The sequence below is a fragment of the Schistocerca americana genome, chromosome 6, assembly GCF_021461395.2.
Source record: "Schistocerca americana isolate TAMUIC-IGC-003095 chromosome 6, iqSchAmer2.1, whole genome shotgun sequence".
Taxonomy (NCBI): domain Eukaryota; kingdom Metazoa; phylum Arthropoda; class Insecta; order Orthoptera; family Acrididae; genus Schistocerca; species Schistocerca americana.
In genome coordinates, this window is record NC_060124.1 from 338,265,024 (window position 1) to 338,281,195 (window position 16,172).

The 16,172-nt window shown below is 44.3% G+C and overlaps 1 protein-coding gene across 1 annotated transcript in view; it reads right to left on the reverse strand.

Moving 5' to 3' along the window:
• The window catches only part of LOC124620133 (odorant receptor 65a-like), a 55,504-nt gene that overhangs the window by 20,048 nt on the left and 19,284 nt on the right, over positions 1-16,172 (reverse strand). Inside the window, exon 4 of the mRNA XM_047146803.1 lies at positions 14,057-14,161. Within this exon, the coding sequence (XP_047002759.1) occupies positions 14,057-14,161 (105 nt within the window). The remainder of the gene's footprint in view (positions 1-14,056; positions 14,162-16,172) is intronic.

Genomic DNA, 16,172 nt, shown 5'->3' on the forward strand with positions numbered 1-16,172 from the left:
AAACGCTGACAGATGTACAGGGTCGAATGGCAACTTAGGTGGAGGTTATAGGAATGGCGTGTGGAAAGGTAAGATGTCCACCTTCTTACACCAGACGAAACTAGTGAAACCAATCCGAACCCAGCAGGGACTAACTGCAACCTACCGACCAAAGCGGAAACATTTGCAACAACCTTGGAATAGCTGACACCGTTACTGAGGGAAGCATTAAACGTAGCCCAGAGAGAGAGTGGGAATATACCATCAACCAACTTGTGAGCCAGATTATGAGAACAGATGACGGATCGCAACCCAGACTGACTACACCAAGTGAGTTATGAACGGCAGTCAAGAAACTACAGGTGAGTAAGGCAGCAGTCACTGACGCAATAAGTAACCTTGACTTGAAGAACTTGCCGAAAAAGTCACTCGTGCTGTTAAGGGGAGGTACCAGTGAACCATGGACCTTGCCGTTGGTGGGGAGGCTTGCGTGCCTCAGCGATACAGATAGCCGTACCGTAGGTGCAACCACAATGGAGGGGTATCTGTTGAGAGGCCAGACAAACATGTGGTTCCTGAAGAGGGGCAGCAGCCTTTTCAGTAGTTGCAGGGGCAACAGTCTGGATGATTGACTGATCTGGCCTTGTAACAATTACCAAAACGGCCTTGCTGTGCTGGTACTGCGAACAGCTGAAAGCAAGGGGAAACTACAGCCGTAATTTTTCCCGAGGACATGCAGCTTTACTGTATGATTAAATGATGATGGCGTCCTCTTGGGTAAAATATTCCGGAGGTAAAATAGTCCCCCATTCGGATCTCCGGGCGGGGACTACTCAAGAGGACGTCGTTATCAGGAGAAAGAAAACTGGCGTTCTACGGATTGGAGCGCGGAATGTCAGAACCCTTAATCGGGTAGGTAGGTTAGAAAATTTAAAAAGGGAAATGGATAGGTTAATGTTAGATATAGTGGGAATTAATTAAGTTCGGTGGCAGGAGGAACAAGACTTTTAGTCAGATGATTACAGGGTTATAAATACAAAATAAAATAGAGGTAATGCAGAAGTAGGTTTAATAATGAATAAAAAAAATAGAAGTGCGGGTTAGCTACTACAAACAGCATAGTGAACGCATTATTGTGGCCAAGATAGACACAAAGCCCATGCCTACTACAGTAGTACCAGTTTATATGCCAACTAGCTCTGCAGATGATGAAGAAATTGATGAAATGTATGACGAGATAAAAGAAATTATTCAGATAGTGAAGGGAGACGAAAATTTAATAGTCATGGGTGACTGGAATTCGTCAGTAGGAAAAGGGAGAGAAGGAAACATAGTAGGTGAATATGGATTGGGGGGAAGAAATGAAAGAGGAAGCCGCCTTGTAGAATTTTGCACAGAGCATAACTTAATCATAGCTAACACTTGGTTCAAGAATCATAAAAGAAGGTTGTATACCTGGAAGAATCCTGGAGATACTAAAAGGTATCAGATAGATTATATAATGTAAGACAGAGATTTAGGAACCAGGTTTTAAATTGTAAGACATTTCCAGGGGCAGATATGGATTGTGACCACAATCTCTTGGTTATGAACTGCAGATTGAAACTGAAGAAACTGCAAAAAGGTGGGAATTTAAGGAGATGGGACCTGGATAAACTGAAGGAACGAGAGGTTGTAGAGAGTTTCAGGGAGAGCATAAGGGAACAATTGACAGGAATGGGGGAAAGAAATACAGTAGAAGAAGAATGGGTAGCTCTGAGGGATGAAGTAGTGAAAGCAGCAGACGATCAAGTAGGTAAAAAGACGAGGGCTGGTAGAAATCCTTGGGTAACAGAAGAAATATTTAATTTAATTGATGAAAGGAGAAAATATAAAAATGCAGTAAATGAAGCAGGCAAAAAGGAATACAAACGTCTCAAAAATGAGATCGACAGGAAGTGCAAAATGGCTAAGCAGGGATGGCTAGAGGACAAATGTAAAGATGTAGAGGCTTATTTCACTAGGGGTAAGATAGATACTGCCTACAGGAAAATTAAAGAGACCTTTGGAGAGAAGAGAACCACTTGTATGAATATCAAGAGCTCAGAAGGCAACCCAGTTCTAAGCAAAGAAGGGAAGGCAGAAAGGTGGAAGGAGTATATAGAGGGTTTATACAAGGGCGATGTGCTTGAGAACAATATTGTGGAAATGGAAGAGGATGTGGATGAAGATGAAATGGGAGATACGATACTGCGTGAAGAGTTTGACAGAGCACTGAAAGACCTGAGTCGAAACAAGGCCCCGGGAGTAGACAACATTCCATTAGAACTACTGACGGCCTTGGGAGAGCCAGTCCTGACAAAACTCTACCATTTGGTGAGCAAGATGTATGAGACAGGTGAAATGCCCTCAGACTTCAAGAAGAATAAAATAATTCCAATCCCAAAGAAAGCAGGTGTTGACAGATGTGAAAATTACCGAACTATCAGTTTAATAAGTCACAGCTGAATATACTAACGCGAATTCTTTACAGACGAATGGAAAAACTGGTAGAAGCGGACCTCGGGGAAGATCAGTTTGGATTCCGTAGAAATGTTGGAACACGTGAGGCAATACTGACCATACGACTTATCTTAGAAGATAGATTAATAAAGGGCAAACCTACGTTTCTAGCATTTGTAGACTTAGAGAAAGCTTTTGACAATGTTGACTGGAATACTCTCTTTCACATTCTAAAGGTGGCAGGGGTAAAATACAGGGAGCGAAAGGCTATTTACAATTTGTACAGAAACCAGATGGCAGTTATAAGAGTCAAGGGGCATGAAAGGGAAGCAGTGGTTGGGAAAGGAGTGAGACAGGGTTGTAGCCTCTCCCCGATGTTATTCAATCTGTATATTGAGCAAGCAGTAAAGGAAACAAAAGAAAAATTCGGAGTAGGTATTAAAATTCATGGAGAAGAAGCAAAAACTTTGAGGTTCGCCGATGACATTGTAATTCTGTCAGAGACAGCAAAGGACTTGGAAGAGCAGTTGAACGGAATGGACAGTGTCTTGAAAGGAGGATATAAGATGAACAGCAACAAAAGCAAAACGAGGATAATGGAATGTAGTCAAATTAAATCGGGTGATGCTGAGGGAATTAGATTAGGAAATGAGACACTTAAAGTAGTAAAGGAGTTTTGCTATTTAGGGAGTAAAATAACTGACGATGATCGAAGTAGAGAGGATATAAAATGTAGACTGGCAATGGCAAGGAAGTCGTTTCTGAAGAAGAGAAATTTGTTAACATCGAGTATAGATTTAAGTGTCAGGAAGTCGTTTCTGAAAGTATTTGTATGGAGTGTAGCAATGTATGGAAGTGAAACATGGACGATAACTAGTATGGGCAAGAAGAGAATAGAAGCTTTCTACATGTGGTGCTACAGAAGAATGCTGAAGATAAGGTGGGTAGATCACATAACTAATGAGGAGGTATTGAATAGGATTGGGGAGAAGAGGAGTTTGTGGCACAACTTGACTAGAAGAAGGGATCGGTTGGTAGGACATGTTTTGAGGCATCAAGGGATCACAAATTTAGCATTGGAGGGCAGCGTGGAGGGTAAAAATCGTAGAGGGAGACCAAGAGATGAATACACTAAGCAGATTCAGAAAGATGTAGGTAGCAGTAGGTACTGGGAGATGAAGAAGCTTGCACAGGATAGAGTAGCATGGAGAGCTGCATCAAACCAGTCTCAGGACTGAAGGCCACAACAACAACACCAGTGAAATATCAGCCCAGCCATAAAAAGGTTGCAGGGGGCTGAAAATTTGTTTCATAATTTGTCTTGGCAAGCTGAATTCAGTGATTAAAAATCCGATTTCCGAAACAAAATTTTTTTCATACATTTTTCATTTTTGAGTTTAGAAAAAAATCAACGTTTTTTCAAACTCATACATGAAATTGTTAGTTTTCATGGAAGATATTCACACAAATTGTTTGACCCAAATATGTTTAAAATTGACAGAGGAGTGGCATTTTTGACTGTGGCCATTTTTTTAACAGTTCCTCAATAACAAATAGAACATCTTACAAACAAAGCCATTGGAAGGGCTAAGAAACTTACCCCTTTTCCAAAAGCTCGGGACTATGCACCACAGCCAGATTCTGACAGTGTAAAGCCACAGTCTTTCCAAAAATGCTGTCCAGCAGCTCTGTTTCGGATATAGCTAGGTAAACACCTATAAATCGCCTCCAAGTAGACAAAATATGATACTTCGATGGATACTTGATGGTAGCCGTTACACCAGAATAGTTGTTTTACATAACGAAATTCGTATGGACACAACAAATGAAGCGATCAGGAAGCGGTCGACGAAATTATCTGATAAAGAAGACAACTTGTGAGGCTCAATGTATCAAATACGAAGGTTAGGTCGTACAATACCACGTCCTACTTGATACCAAAAAGTGTGGATCGTAGTTGACGATGGGATGTCATTCTGTCAGGTGACGAAAAAGAAGTAATACTCAGCTACGGCCAACTTACTGGTTGCAAAAGTCGAGTGTGGCGCTCGTATTCAACGCAACTTTTACATACTATGCGTATCGTCTGATCCATGTAAGCTTAGCCACATTGGCAAGCAATTCCGTGGATTCCGGCCTTCCGCAGACCCAGATCGTCCTTTACTGAACCGATAAGAGCACTAATCTTCGACGGTGGCCGGAAGATTACTTTAACTTGATGTTTCCTTAGGATCCTGCCTACCTTAGAAGAAAGATTAACGATGTATGGAGGTAACGTCCTGAACTTTAATAGCTCTGTAAGTCCTTGGTGTTGTGGGTGACCACGTCACTTCCTCCTTACCGCTGTACTAATCTCATGTGAAGAGTAATTATTATCTTTGAACTCCGACTGTAAATGTTCTAGTTCGTTACTAAGTCTGTCTCCATCAGAAACAACATGTGCCCTGTGCTCCAACGTTCTGAGGACCCCGGTAGTTTATGAAGGGTGACGGGAGCTTGACACTTGCAGATAGAGATCCACATATTGTGTGGAATTACGGTAGATGGGTTGCCCTAATGATTCATCTACCTTCCTACTAACCAAGACATCCAAAATAAGCAACCATCCTAAATCGTGAATTGGGCATTCTTGTGAACTGAATTAAAATGCTGCAAAAAAAGTGACAATTATTCATCACCGAGGGGGCCACACTAAAAAATTATCTACATAGAGCCAGATGACTCTCGGTTTCCATTCTGCCGAATCAAGTGCCCTTACCTGAAAGTATTCTATAAAAATGCTTTCTGTAGAGGGGAGAGAGGACTGCCCATGGCAACGCCGTCAGTTATCTGAAAATAGTCATTGTTAAGTAAAAAGTAGGAAAGGTTCCGTTACAGCCATTCATCAATAATATAAACGCCCACACATATGATTTGGCTGTAGATCTTGCCTCTCTACAGAGACATTTTGTGAGGAATTGCGCACACCATGTTTGCAATTCTACTGACTTTATCAATAGACTGAAGTCTCTCCAATTCTGTGAAATGACTTATTAGTGAGCTTCTATCCCATCTCACATTCCACTAATGTTCCTCTTACGGACTCTCTGTCACTCATTAGCTAAATTCACAGCCAATATAGCTGCATTTTTTCATCATGCCCTTTTCTCAACCTACTTTTTATTTAACAATGATTAGTTTGAGCAAACTGATGGTGTTGTCATGGGTGGTCCTCTCTTCCCTCTGGTAGCAAACATTTTTATGGACGACTTTGAGGAAAGGACACTTGATTCAGCACAACTGAAATCGAGATTCTGGCGACATTCAGATGACATTTGTGTAGTGTGGCCCCACCGTGAAGAATAACTGTCACGTTTCTTGAAAAATTTTAATTCAAGCCGCAAGAATGCCCACTTCACGATGGAAATCGTGTATGGTGGTTGCTTACCGTGTCTGGACGTCTTGGTTAGTAGGAAAGTGGATGAATCATTAGGGCATTACGTCTACTGTAAGCCCACACAATATGTGGATCTCTATCTGCAAGCGTCGAGCTACCGTCCCCCCTTCACAAACTACCACCGTCCATAAAACGCTGGAGCACTGAGCACATGTTTATGATGGAGCTAGAACATCTACAGTCGGTATTCAGAGATAATAATTACTCTTCACATGAGATTAGCACAGCATGAATGAGGAAGTAACGTGGTCACCCACAACATCAAGGACGTAAGGAGCTACACAAGTCCAGAGCGTTCATTCCATACGTCGTTAATCTTTCGTTTAAAGAAGTGCGGATCCTAAGGAAACATCATGTTAAAGTAATATTCCGCCCACCGTCGAAGGTTAGTGCTCTTCTCGGTTCAGTAAAGGACGATCTGAGACTGCGGAAGGCCGGAATCTACAGAATTCCTTTCCAATGTGGTAAAGCTTGCGTAGGTCAGACGATGAACAAAGTACATGAAAGGTGCGTTAAATATGAGAGCCACTCTCGCCTTTCGCAGACCAATAATTCGACCATAGCTGAGCATTTATTACCACAGGACACTCTATGGATTATTCTGCCACAAAATCTTGGCCGCGCCGAGATGCTTTCCTGATTCTGTAATTTCTGTGGAAATATGTGTAGCGCAAGATCTTAAAAATGGGACGGTGGCTTTCAGCTGGACAAGGCTTCTGACCCAGCGATCTCCTTAATTTCCTCTCAGAGAAAACATGTTACCATAATGAACGTCTATCGACATGTCACGTTTGTTTGTAGCGTGGCGAGCACGCGGTCCGACAGAGGGCGAAAATGTAGTTCCACCTTTACCTACACGTCTGTGCACCACAGATGGAACAGAACTTTGAAAGGGCGCGGATTTCAACAGAGGACGCTCCTGTGAGGGGGCCAATGGGCATGCGTCTCTGCAAGCATTTTTGCTGTAAAGCCAACATGAACTAGGAGTCTCGGTGATCCTGTGGGTTGGAGTCCCACACTGTCCAAACGGGAGATTCTGTAGCCTAGACTACTCTCAGGGCGAAATCGAAGTTTTGGAAGACCTGCCCCGTCGCTGTCTGCTGCCGCAGTCTGCTGCTGTTCGCCGCCCGGTGCTCGCCACCACCGCCGCTGCCTGTCTTTATTCTCTTTCCCCACTTCAGTGACACATGTCGCCAGTGGGCAGCACTCCCACTACCACCATCATATACCCATCCCCTTCCCTTGCACCTACTGTTACCTCACAGAGTGCCTCTTTTGGGCTTCCCCAATCTACTCCACCTCCTCACAGTCTCCTCCTCTTCTATCTCCTCCCCACCGCTGTATCACCACCTTTATGCTGCTCCTGTGCCTGCTCATGCTCCTGCTCCTCCTTCTCCCTCTGCTCCTGCTCCCCCTCCTGCTGCTACCACCTGTCAGGACGACATTCCCCCACTCCCCACTCCCATGCTACGACTGCCCCTGCTTCCCCTGCCAGAGTCACTGCCTGCTGCACCATATTCGCCACCACAGAGCTCTCACCATCCATTCAAAGTGCCTCTTCCTGACATGAGTGGCCTGCCTCCCCCACCTCCACATCCAATCCGTCCCTTGCCACTACTCCCAGGCCATCCCTGTCAGGTGTCCAAGTGGCTACCTCACCTCCAACCCCTCCTCCAAAAAACTACTGCCCACCTCTTTCACATCTGATCCCCTCATGGACACCACCACTCCTCACACATCCCTAGGACCCAACCTGTATACCTTCATCTTTTACAACCCCAGTGCTAAACTCCTTGATGCCTCAAACTCTGTAAGTATATCCCCAGTGCCCCCATTGCTCAAATTATCCCTCTTTCCACACCGATCTCCTCCAGAAACTTCCCTGCATCACCTTTGGCCCTCATGCATCCATCAAATCTTACCATTTAGCCTGAAGATTAGGTTTAACCCTCGAAACATGTCGCTAAATAAACAATAAATAATTAATACAATAGATGACAAAGTTTGTGACTGGTAGCGGTAATTTAAAAAAACCTTTAAATATTTCTTGGGACAGTCATGGTCGAAAAATAGTCAAAATGCCTTCAAACACCTTACCTTACCTCCTCCTCTCCCCCTTGTTGTCCACCAACCCTCACCGCCATGATCGCAAAACTCAGCCCTGTGATCATGGAGGTGGAGGTGTTGGCGGAACTTAATGCCACCCTGCCCTGGAAATCAGCATGGACTGACGTATCTACAACAACTCCGGCCCTACCTTCCTGACATTTGTGTTTACATGGTCTGCCTCCTCCATAGATCACCTCCTCGCTCAGGGACGCCTGATTTTCAGCCATTCCTACCCCAATGGCCCCTCCCAATCGTCTCCTCAATCCTAATCCTATGAACACGGTCTTCTCTACAATGACCACCTCACCGAAAACTGCAAAACAAAAAGAAAACAAAAAAACAAACCTTTCCCCACTGTAAAGCCTCCCACATCTTCAAACAGTGTCCTAACCTCCTTCCTGCAACTCCTGCAACACACCCCACTACATGTTCTCTTCCAAATGCAAAGCCAAACCCCCTCCCACCAACCCTGAGCTCACTGTTCCTGTTCGCCCCATTGACCACTCCATCCACTCCAACAATTCCTCCTGCCCCAACCTATGGCTGAAGACATTATCCTCCAGAATATCCACCCCTTCCAACCCCATCACACCCTCCAGCAATGCCAGGTTCGCCGATTACATTGTAATTCTGTCAGAGACAGCAAAGGACTTGGAAGAGCAGTTGAACGGAATGGACATTGTCTTGAAAGGAGGATATAAGATGAACATCAACAAAAGCAAAACGAGGATAATGGAATGTAGTCAAATTAAGTCGGGTGATGCTGAGGGAATTAGATTAGGAAATGAGACACTTAGAGTAGTAAAGGAGTTTTGCTATTTGGAGATCAAAGTAACTGATGATGGTCAAAGTAGAGAGGATATAAAATGTAGACTGGCAATGGCAAGGAAAGCGTTTCTGAAGAAGAGAAATTTGTTAACATCGAGTATAGATTTAAGTGTTGGAAGTCATTTCTGAAAGTATTTGTATGGAGCGTAGCCATGTATGGTAGTGAAACATGGATGATAAATAGTTTGGACAAGACGAGAATAGCAGCTTTTGAAATGTGATGCTGCAGAACAATGCTGAAGATTAGATGGGTAGATCACATAACGAATGAGGAAGTATTGAATAGGTTTGGGGAGAAGGGAAATTTGTGGCACAACGTGACTAGAAGAAGGGATCGGTTGGTAGGACATGTTCTGAGACATCAAGGGATCACCAATTTAGTATTGGAGCGTAGCGTGGAGGGTAAAAATCGTAGAGGGGGACCAAGAGATGAATACACGAAGCAGATTCAGAAGGATGTAGGTTGCGGTAGGTGCTGGGAGATGAAGAGGCTTCTACAGGATAGAGTAGCATGGAGAGCTGCATCAAACCAGTCTCAGGACTGAAGACCACAACAACAACAACAACCTATGCTCCCACAACCAGGCCCTTCACCGGCCTAGACTCCCTACTTGAAGTCTCTCTGTCCTCCTCCCATAGCTCCCACCAGCCCTCCACCTCCTGGCGTGCCAACGGTATTGTCTCCTATACCTAAACAGTTGCTCCCTCGTTGCCAACAAATACCTCTTCATGCATACCCAGTCGCAGCATCAGGTCGACTCCTTCATCCTTAAAAGAAGCTTCCTCCACCCTCATGATGTAGTCCACACCTCTCCCTATCTCCTTCACCACATTGACAACCCTCTCCCCCTCACACAGGGTGGTGTCGCTATTGCTCACCTCAAGCATATCCCTGTCCAGCCACAACCCCTTCTCAATGACTCCATCTCCTCAGTGTCTTTTTTCCCTCCCTCACCATCATCTGTGCTGCTGTCGATATCCATCCCACAGCTCATCTCCCCTATGACACCTCCCATGTTGACTGCACCTTCTCCACATATGTGATTGCTGCTGACCTCAACATCCACAGCTGTGAGCCTGCCACCCTTCGGCAGTGGCATCAGTTCCTTGTCATCCTCCATGGTGAACTTGTTCCCCTCCCACAGCACACCCATTCTGACAGTAACTCCATCCCAGATGTGGTTTCCACTTCACCCAGCGTCCTTGGTCGTATCACCACAGACGACCTCGAACCCATTGGCAGTGACCACCTCCCAGACATTCTCACCATCCTGTCCACCCATCGCCCCTCCTGCTGCTCACCCTGCTGCCCCTCTGCAGTCCCTCCATGACTACCACGATGTCGACTGGGCAGCCTATCGGGAATCCATCGCCTCACAGGTCAAAAGCCACCCCCTTACCTTTCACCATCCTTCTGACGTCACCCCTAACTCTTTCTTCCTCTAGAAGACCACTGACGACGTGGAGGCCCACATTCCTACCAAACACATCCTACCTCACCAACCTACTCTTCTTCCACAGGATGTCCTTCTCTGTGGGCATGATGGGGTACACTCCTCCACCACTGGCAACTACAATGGCACATCCGAAAAATCCTCACAGCAAAGAAACGCTGGGACTGGTGCCAAACACATATATGCTTCAACTCTGCCCTCCCTGTCAACTCCTCCAAGTACTGGTCTGCCTTCCACCATCTTACTGGTAGCCATCCTGACAAGCATTACCCTCTTCTCCATGACAACTACACCTTCCCTGACAATGTCAGTATGACTACCTATTTTGCTTCCCAACTCTCCAAGGTCTTCTCCATTCCCAACAATACCCATTTTGATCTACTCCCTCTTCCCCACAGTCCTGGAATGCACCGATATCGCTGTCCTGCCACTTGCTGCCAGTTTCTGGTACTTGGAGCAGTTACTCACCTCAGACATAAACACTCCCATTACCGTGTATGACATCAAACAACAAACCACCCTCCATCATCTCTTCTTATCGTCGCATCTGCCTCACCTCCATGTTCAGTAAGGTCTTCAAGTCCATCCTCTCCCACCATATTCATCACAGCCTTAACCATCACCATCTCCTTCCCCTTACCCTGTTTGGCTTCCAGCCCTCCTTCTCAGCTATGACCAACTCCTTAACTTTACCAATCTTTTCTTCCTCCAACTTAACTCCCATAACTCCACTGTCTTTGTTTCCACCGAGCACCAGGATGCCTACAACCACATCTGGCATCATGAGCTCCTCTTTAAAGTCAGGAACTACGCTCTTCCCATCAATTTCTTCTGTCCTTGCTTCCTTTACCTCCCCTTGTCTACCCTGTGTCACTAACCACAATACCAACTCCCATACTTACTATACCACTGCTGGTGTGCTCCAAGGCTTGGACCTTTCCCCTGTCCTCTATCTTCTGTATACTGCTGATCTGCCCAAACCTCCCCCACCTGTTCACCTCCTTCAATTTGCTGATGAGGACGCCTTCACGGCCCTTTATCCTACGATTAGAAGGTCCCAAAGTACCCTTCAAACCCACCTCAACCACTTCAGCACCTAGTGCAACCAGTGGCTCCTTCGCATCAACACTTCGAAGACCCAGGCAATCATCATAGGTCATACCAACCGCTCGTTCTGGCTCCACGATTTTTACATCATTTATGGTTGTCCTATTGACCTCAGTCCTTCCCTGAAATACCTTGGCCTCACCCTCGACCGCCACATCACGTGGACTCCCCATCTCTTTATTATCCAACACAAAGCCCAAATAGACTCCACCTCCTGCTACTCCTGTCCAGCGAGACATGGGAACTAAATCTACATCTACATCTACATGATTACTCTGCGATTCACATTTAAGTGCTTGGCAGAGGTTTCACCGAACCACAATCATACTATCTCTCTACAATTCCACTCCCGAACAGCGCGTGGGAAAAACGAACACCTAAACTTTTCTGTTCGAGGTCTGATTTCTCTTATTTTATTTTGATGATCATTCCTACCTATGTAGGTTGGGCTCAACAAAATATTTTCGCATTCGGAAGAGAAAGTTGGTGACTGAAATTTCGTAAATGATCTCGCTGCGACGAAAAAGGTCTTTGCTTTAATGACTTCCATCCCAACTCGCGTATCATATCTGCCACACTCTCTCCCCTATTACGTGATAATACAAAACGAGCTTCCCTTTTTTGCACCCTTTCGATGTCCTCCATCAATCCCACCTGGTAAGGATCCCACACCACGCAGCAATATTCCAACAGAGGACGAAATTGTGTAGTGTAAGCTGTCTCTTTAGTGGACTTGTTGCATCTTCTCAGTGTCCTGCCAATGAAACGCAACCTTTGGCTCGCCTTCCCCACAATATTATCTATGTGGACTTTCCAACTGAAGCTGTTCGTAATTTTAACACCCAGGTACTATGTATCGAGTAAGCGGTTTCCAGCGGATTTCTTTTGGAACTCATGTGGATCACCTCACACTTTTCGTTATTTAGCGTCAACTGCCACCTGCCACACCATACAGCAATCTTTTCTAAATCGCTTTGCAACTGATACTGGTCTTCGGATGACCTTACTAGACGGTAAATTACAGCAGCATCTGCGAACAACCTGTGAGAACTGCTCAGATTGTCACCCAGGTCATTTATATAGATCAGGAACAGCAGAGGTCCCAGGACGCTTCCCTGGGGAACACCTGATATCACTTCAGTTTTACTCGATGATTTGCCGTCTATTACCCCTTGGTGCGTCCCCCGATCCCCATTTTCTCTTCATCCCACTCCTTCTAGCCCCTGTTTCCCTGCTGCATCTTCCCCTCCTACCTTTTTCCTTCCTCTCAGGCCCTGTTTCCCCCTCGTCAGGTCCCTCCCAGCAGTTTTTATTCTTCATCTTGTGTGCTCCATCTGTTACAGTGGTTTCAAAGTGTCTTCATTCAGGATTGTTTTGCCGCGAGGGATTAGCCGAGCGGTCTAAGGCGCTGCAGCCATGGCCTGTGCGGCTGGTCCCGGCGGAGGTTCGAGTCCTCCCTTGGGCATGGGTGTGTGTGTGTGTGCTTAGGATAATTTAGGTTAAGTAGTGTGTAAGCTTAGGGACTGATGACCTTAGCAGTTAAGTCCCATAAGATTTCACACACATTTGAACATTTGAACAGGATTGTTTTAATTCTGTGGCCAACTTTAAACTTGGGGTGTGACTTCAGTATATTTTATCTGATCCACAAATCGCCAACTCTGTTTTTTAAGTTTATGTCAATTTTTTAATGTCCCAAAATGAACGTCTCTGTGTCAACGTATATTTTAACGTCTATTGTCTCCACTTCTTATGTTCTTATGGCCCCCTTTGTATCGTCTTTTATGTGTACCGTCTTCTCCTTTTATTAAGTATAATGTCATTCGGCTGAAGAGCGGCGGATTGTGCCACTGCCAGCCCTTCCCTTCCCACATGGGACAGAGGAATGAAATCACAATAAAGAAAAAAAAGATTAGCAGTCTCCAGTGACTGACACGCACCTGAAGATAGCTGAACGAATCTCAGAAGAATTGTTGCAAGAAGTTAACACGATCCGGTTGCAATCTCGAAACCTCATAAAATATTCAGTAAGCCGGGAAAACTTCAAGAATTACATCTGTAAACATTAACTGAGGCTTCTTAAACCTATAGACCTTACGTGTCACACCATATGCAAGTGGTTTACTAGTCAACTCTTCCGGGTTAAACAGCCAGTTATGATTTGTGGATGAGAGCAATGAGACTCCAAGTGCTAAAGTTTGGTTTGATGTATGGCATAGATAATCAAGATCCATCAGCAGAAATGAATTATGTACATTGTTAGTGCTAATCTGTAAGAGTAATGAGTAACATCATAAATCCACTATTCTGTGCCGGCCGGAGTGGCCGAGCGGTTCTAGGCGCTTCAGTCTGGAACCGCGCGACCTCTACGGTCACAGGTTCGAATCCTGCCTCGGGCATGGATGTGTGTGATGTCCTTAGGTTAGTTAGGCTTAAGTAGTTCTAAGTTCTAGGGGACTGATGACCTCAGATGTTAAGTCCCATAGTGCTCAGAGCCATTTGAACAATTTTTGAACCACTATTCTGTATTCAAAATACACACAACAAGCCTCTGGGTAGCCATTAAACACGGAGATCAACGGTTTGTCATATAGTTGTATCAATATAACACTCATTCTCAAACTGGAAACTCAATCAACCTAGCAAGGCGTGTGCAGCTCACCTCCGTTATGAATTCATCTCCGAACCAGCAGTAGACGAACAGCTGCGCCAGCATGACGCACAGGTAACAGCCGAACTTGCCGGCCTCTGCCAGGCTTTCAGCACTCTGAAAAGGAAACAAACGTGTAAACATTCATGGACAAGGACTGCAATTGAGGGTAGCAATGCAAAAGCAGAAATGCTGAACTCTGCTTTCAAGTGTTCCTTCAGAAATGAAAACCAAAGGGTATTGTTCCAATTTAATTCTTGCTTCGTGAAAAAGATGAGTGATATTGATATTAAAGTCAGTTGTACTGAAAAATAGCTGAAATCGCAAATCAGAATTAATGTTCAGGACCCGATGCGATCTCTGTCAGATTCTATGCCAGACTTTTGCGTCAGTTAGATTCGTTTTTACCAATTATCTCCCGTACATGCCTCGAACAAAGAACCGTGAGCAGTGGTTGGTAGAAAGCACAAGCCGAACGCGTCTGCAAGAAAGGTAACACATGTAAACCGTTAAGTTACCACCTAGTAGCGCTGACATCCAGTTATTGCAGAATGTTATACCATATTCTGAGCTCACCAGTAAAAAAAATATTTCGAATATAATGAGTTCCTCCTCGCCAGACAACGTAGATTTCAGAAAAAAAAGAACATGCAAAATTCAACTGACACTTGCCTTCTATGACATCCAGAAAGCCATGGATGAAGGCGGTCAGGTAGATGCAGTATTTCTTGATGTCAGATAATCATTTGACTCAGTTCCACACCTACAAGTAGAAGTTTTCAGAACTTGTAACACTAATGATTAGGTCGCTAGCAGTTTAAAAGTTTTAAAAATTTTGTATACAGTGGTTTGATTCCTCCTACGAGACTTCATGTCGCATGTGGAAAAAAGGATGTAGAAGCAACTTAAGCTGTCCTCTAAAGGAACTTTGCTGTTCATGTCATATATTAATGACCTTGCAGATAATATTAATAGTAACCGCATACTGTTTGCAAATGATGCGCTTATCTAGACTGCTCCACAGATATTCAGATACTGATAAGTTATCAAAGAGAAGGAAAGATAGGTAACTTTAAATGTCCAAAATGTAAAACTGTGAAATTAAAAAAAAATATATTAACATATACGGCGTAGGTAAAGGAAATGGTAGGCTTCGGTAGAAGACTTGAGAAATGTATTCAGGCTACAAAAGAGATTGTTCACCTATCACTAGTGCGACCTATCCTAGAGCAAAGTTCAGGTATGTGGGATCCGTACAAAGTGAGATTAACGAGAGACATTGAACGTACACACAGAAGTGCACAAATATGTTTGACCCTTGAGATAGCGTCTCAGACATGCTGAACAAAATGCAGACACTTGAAGGTAGAAGCAAGCTATGCCGAGAAAGCGTACTTACAAAATTTTGAGAGCTGGTTTCTAAGGAATTCAGAAAGGTTGGGAAGAAGACAGAAGAAGAGGTACAGTGGGAAGTACTTTCTGCTATGCACTTCACAGTGATTTGTAGAATACAAATGTAGGTGTTGCTGTAGACAGGAAATCAAATATGCAGCGTTATTATACTGAACCTGAAATATACATGGTACAGTATTGATTAAGGTGCCAATCGAACAATTATTTTAATATCAGTAGCATATATTCCTCATATTATGACGTAATGTAAACTGAGTAATCTAAAGGTTCTAAAAATTATATGGAGTTTATAAGAATTGTTATTTCACTGAGTGTATAGCAATGGAGTGCAAGAGTTCAAAACTAAATACCTCGAAAGCTGTGATCGATGGACGAGTGGAAAAAAACATATGTTTATCGCAATTGCTGTAAGAATTTTATGCAAGGCTTACTCAGAATGTCCTAGATAATTCGAAAACTTGCTAACAGATGGCGCTGCAGGCAGTGTCGTTCTTACAATATCCAAGTGCGTAACTAAACTTATCCTCTACAAGCAGTCTTTACAATCACATCACAATATTTCCAAAATGACCACCACTCCCAATATGGAGATGGCGCAAATGAACAACGAAATTTGTCGTCACACCCTGAAGTGCGCCAACAGGAATGGATTCAAATGTCACACAAACCGCCGGTTAATGCTCGTCCAGTCTGGTGGGATGGTTCTGGTAGACAG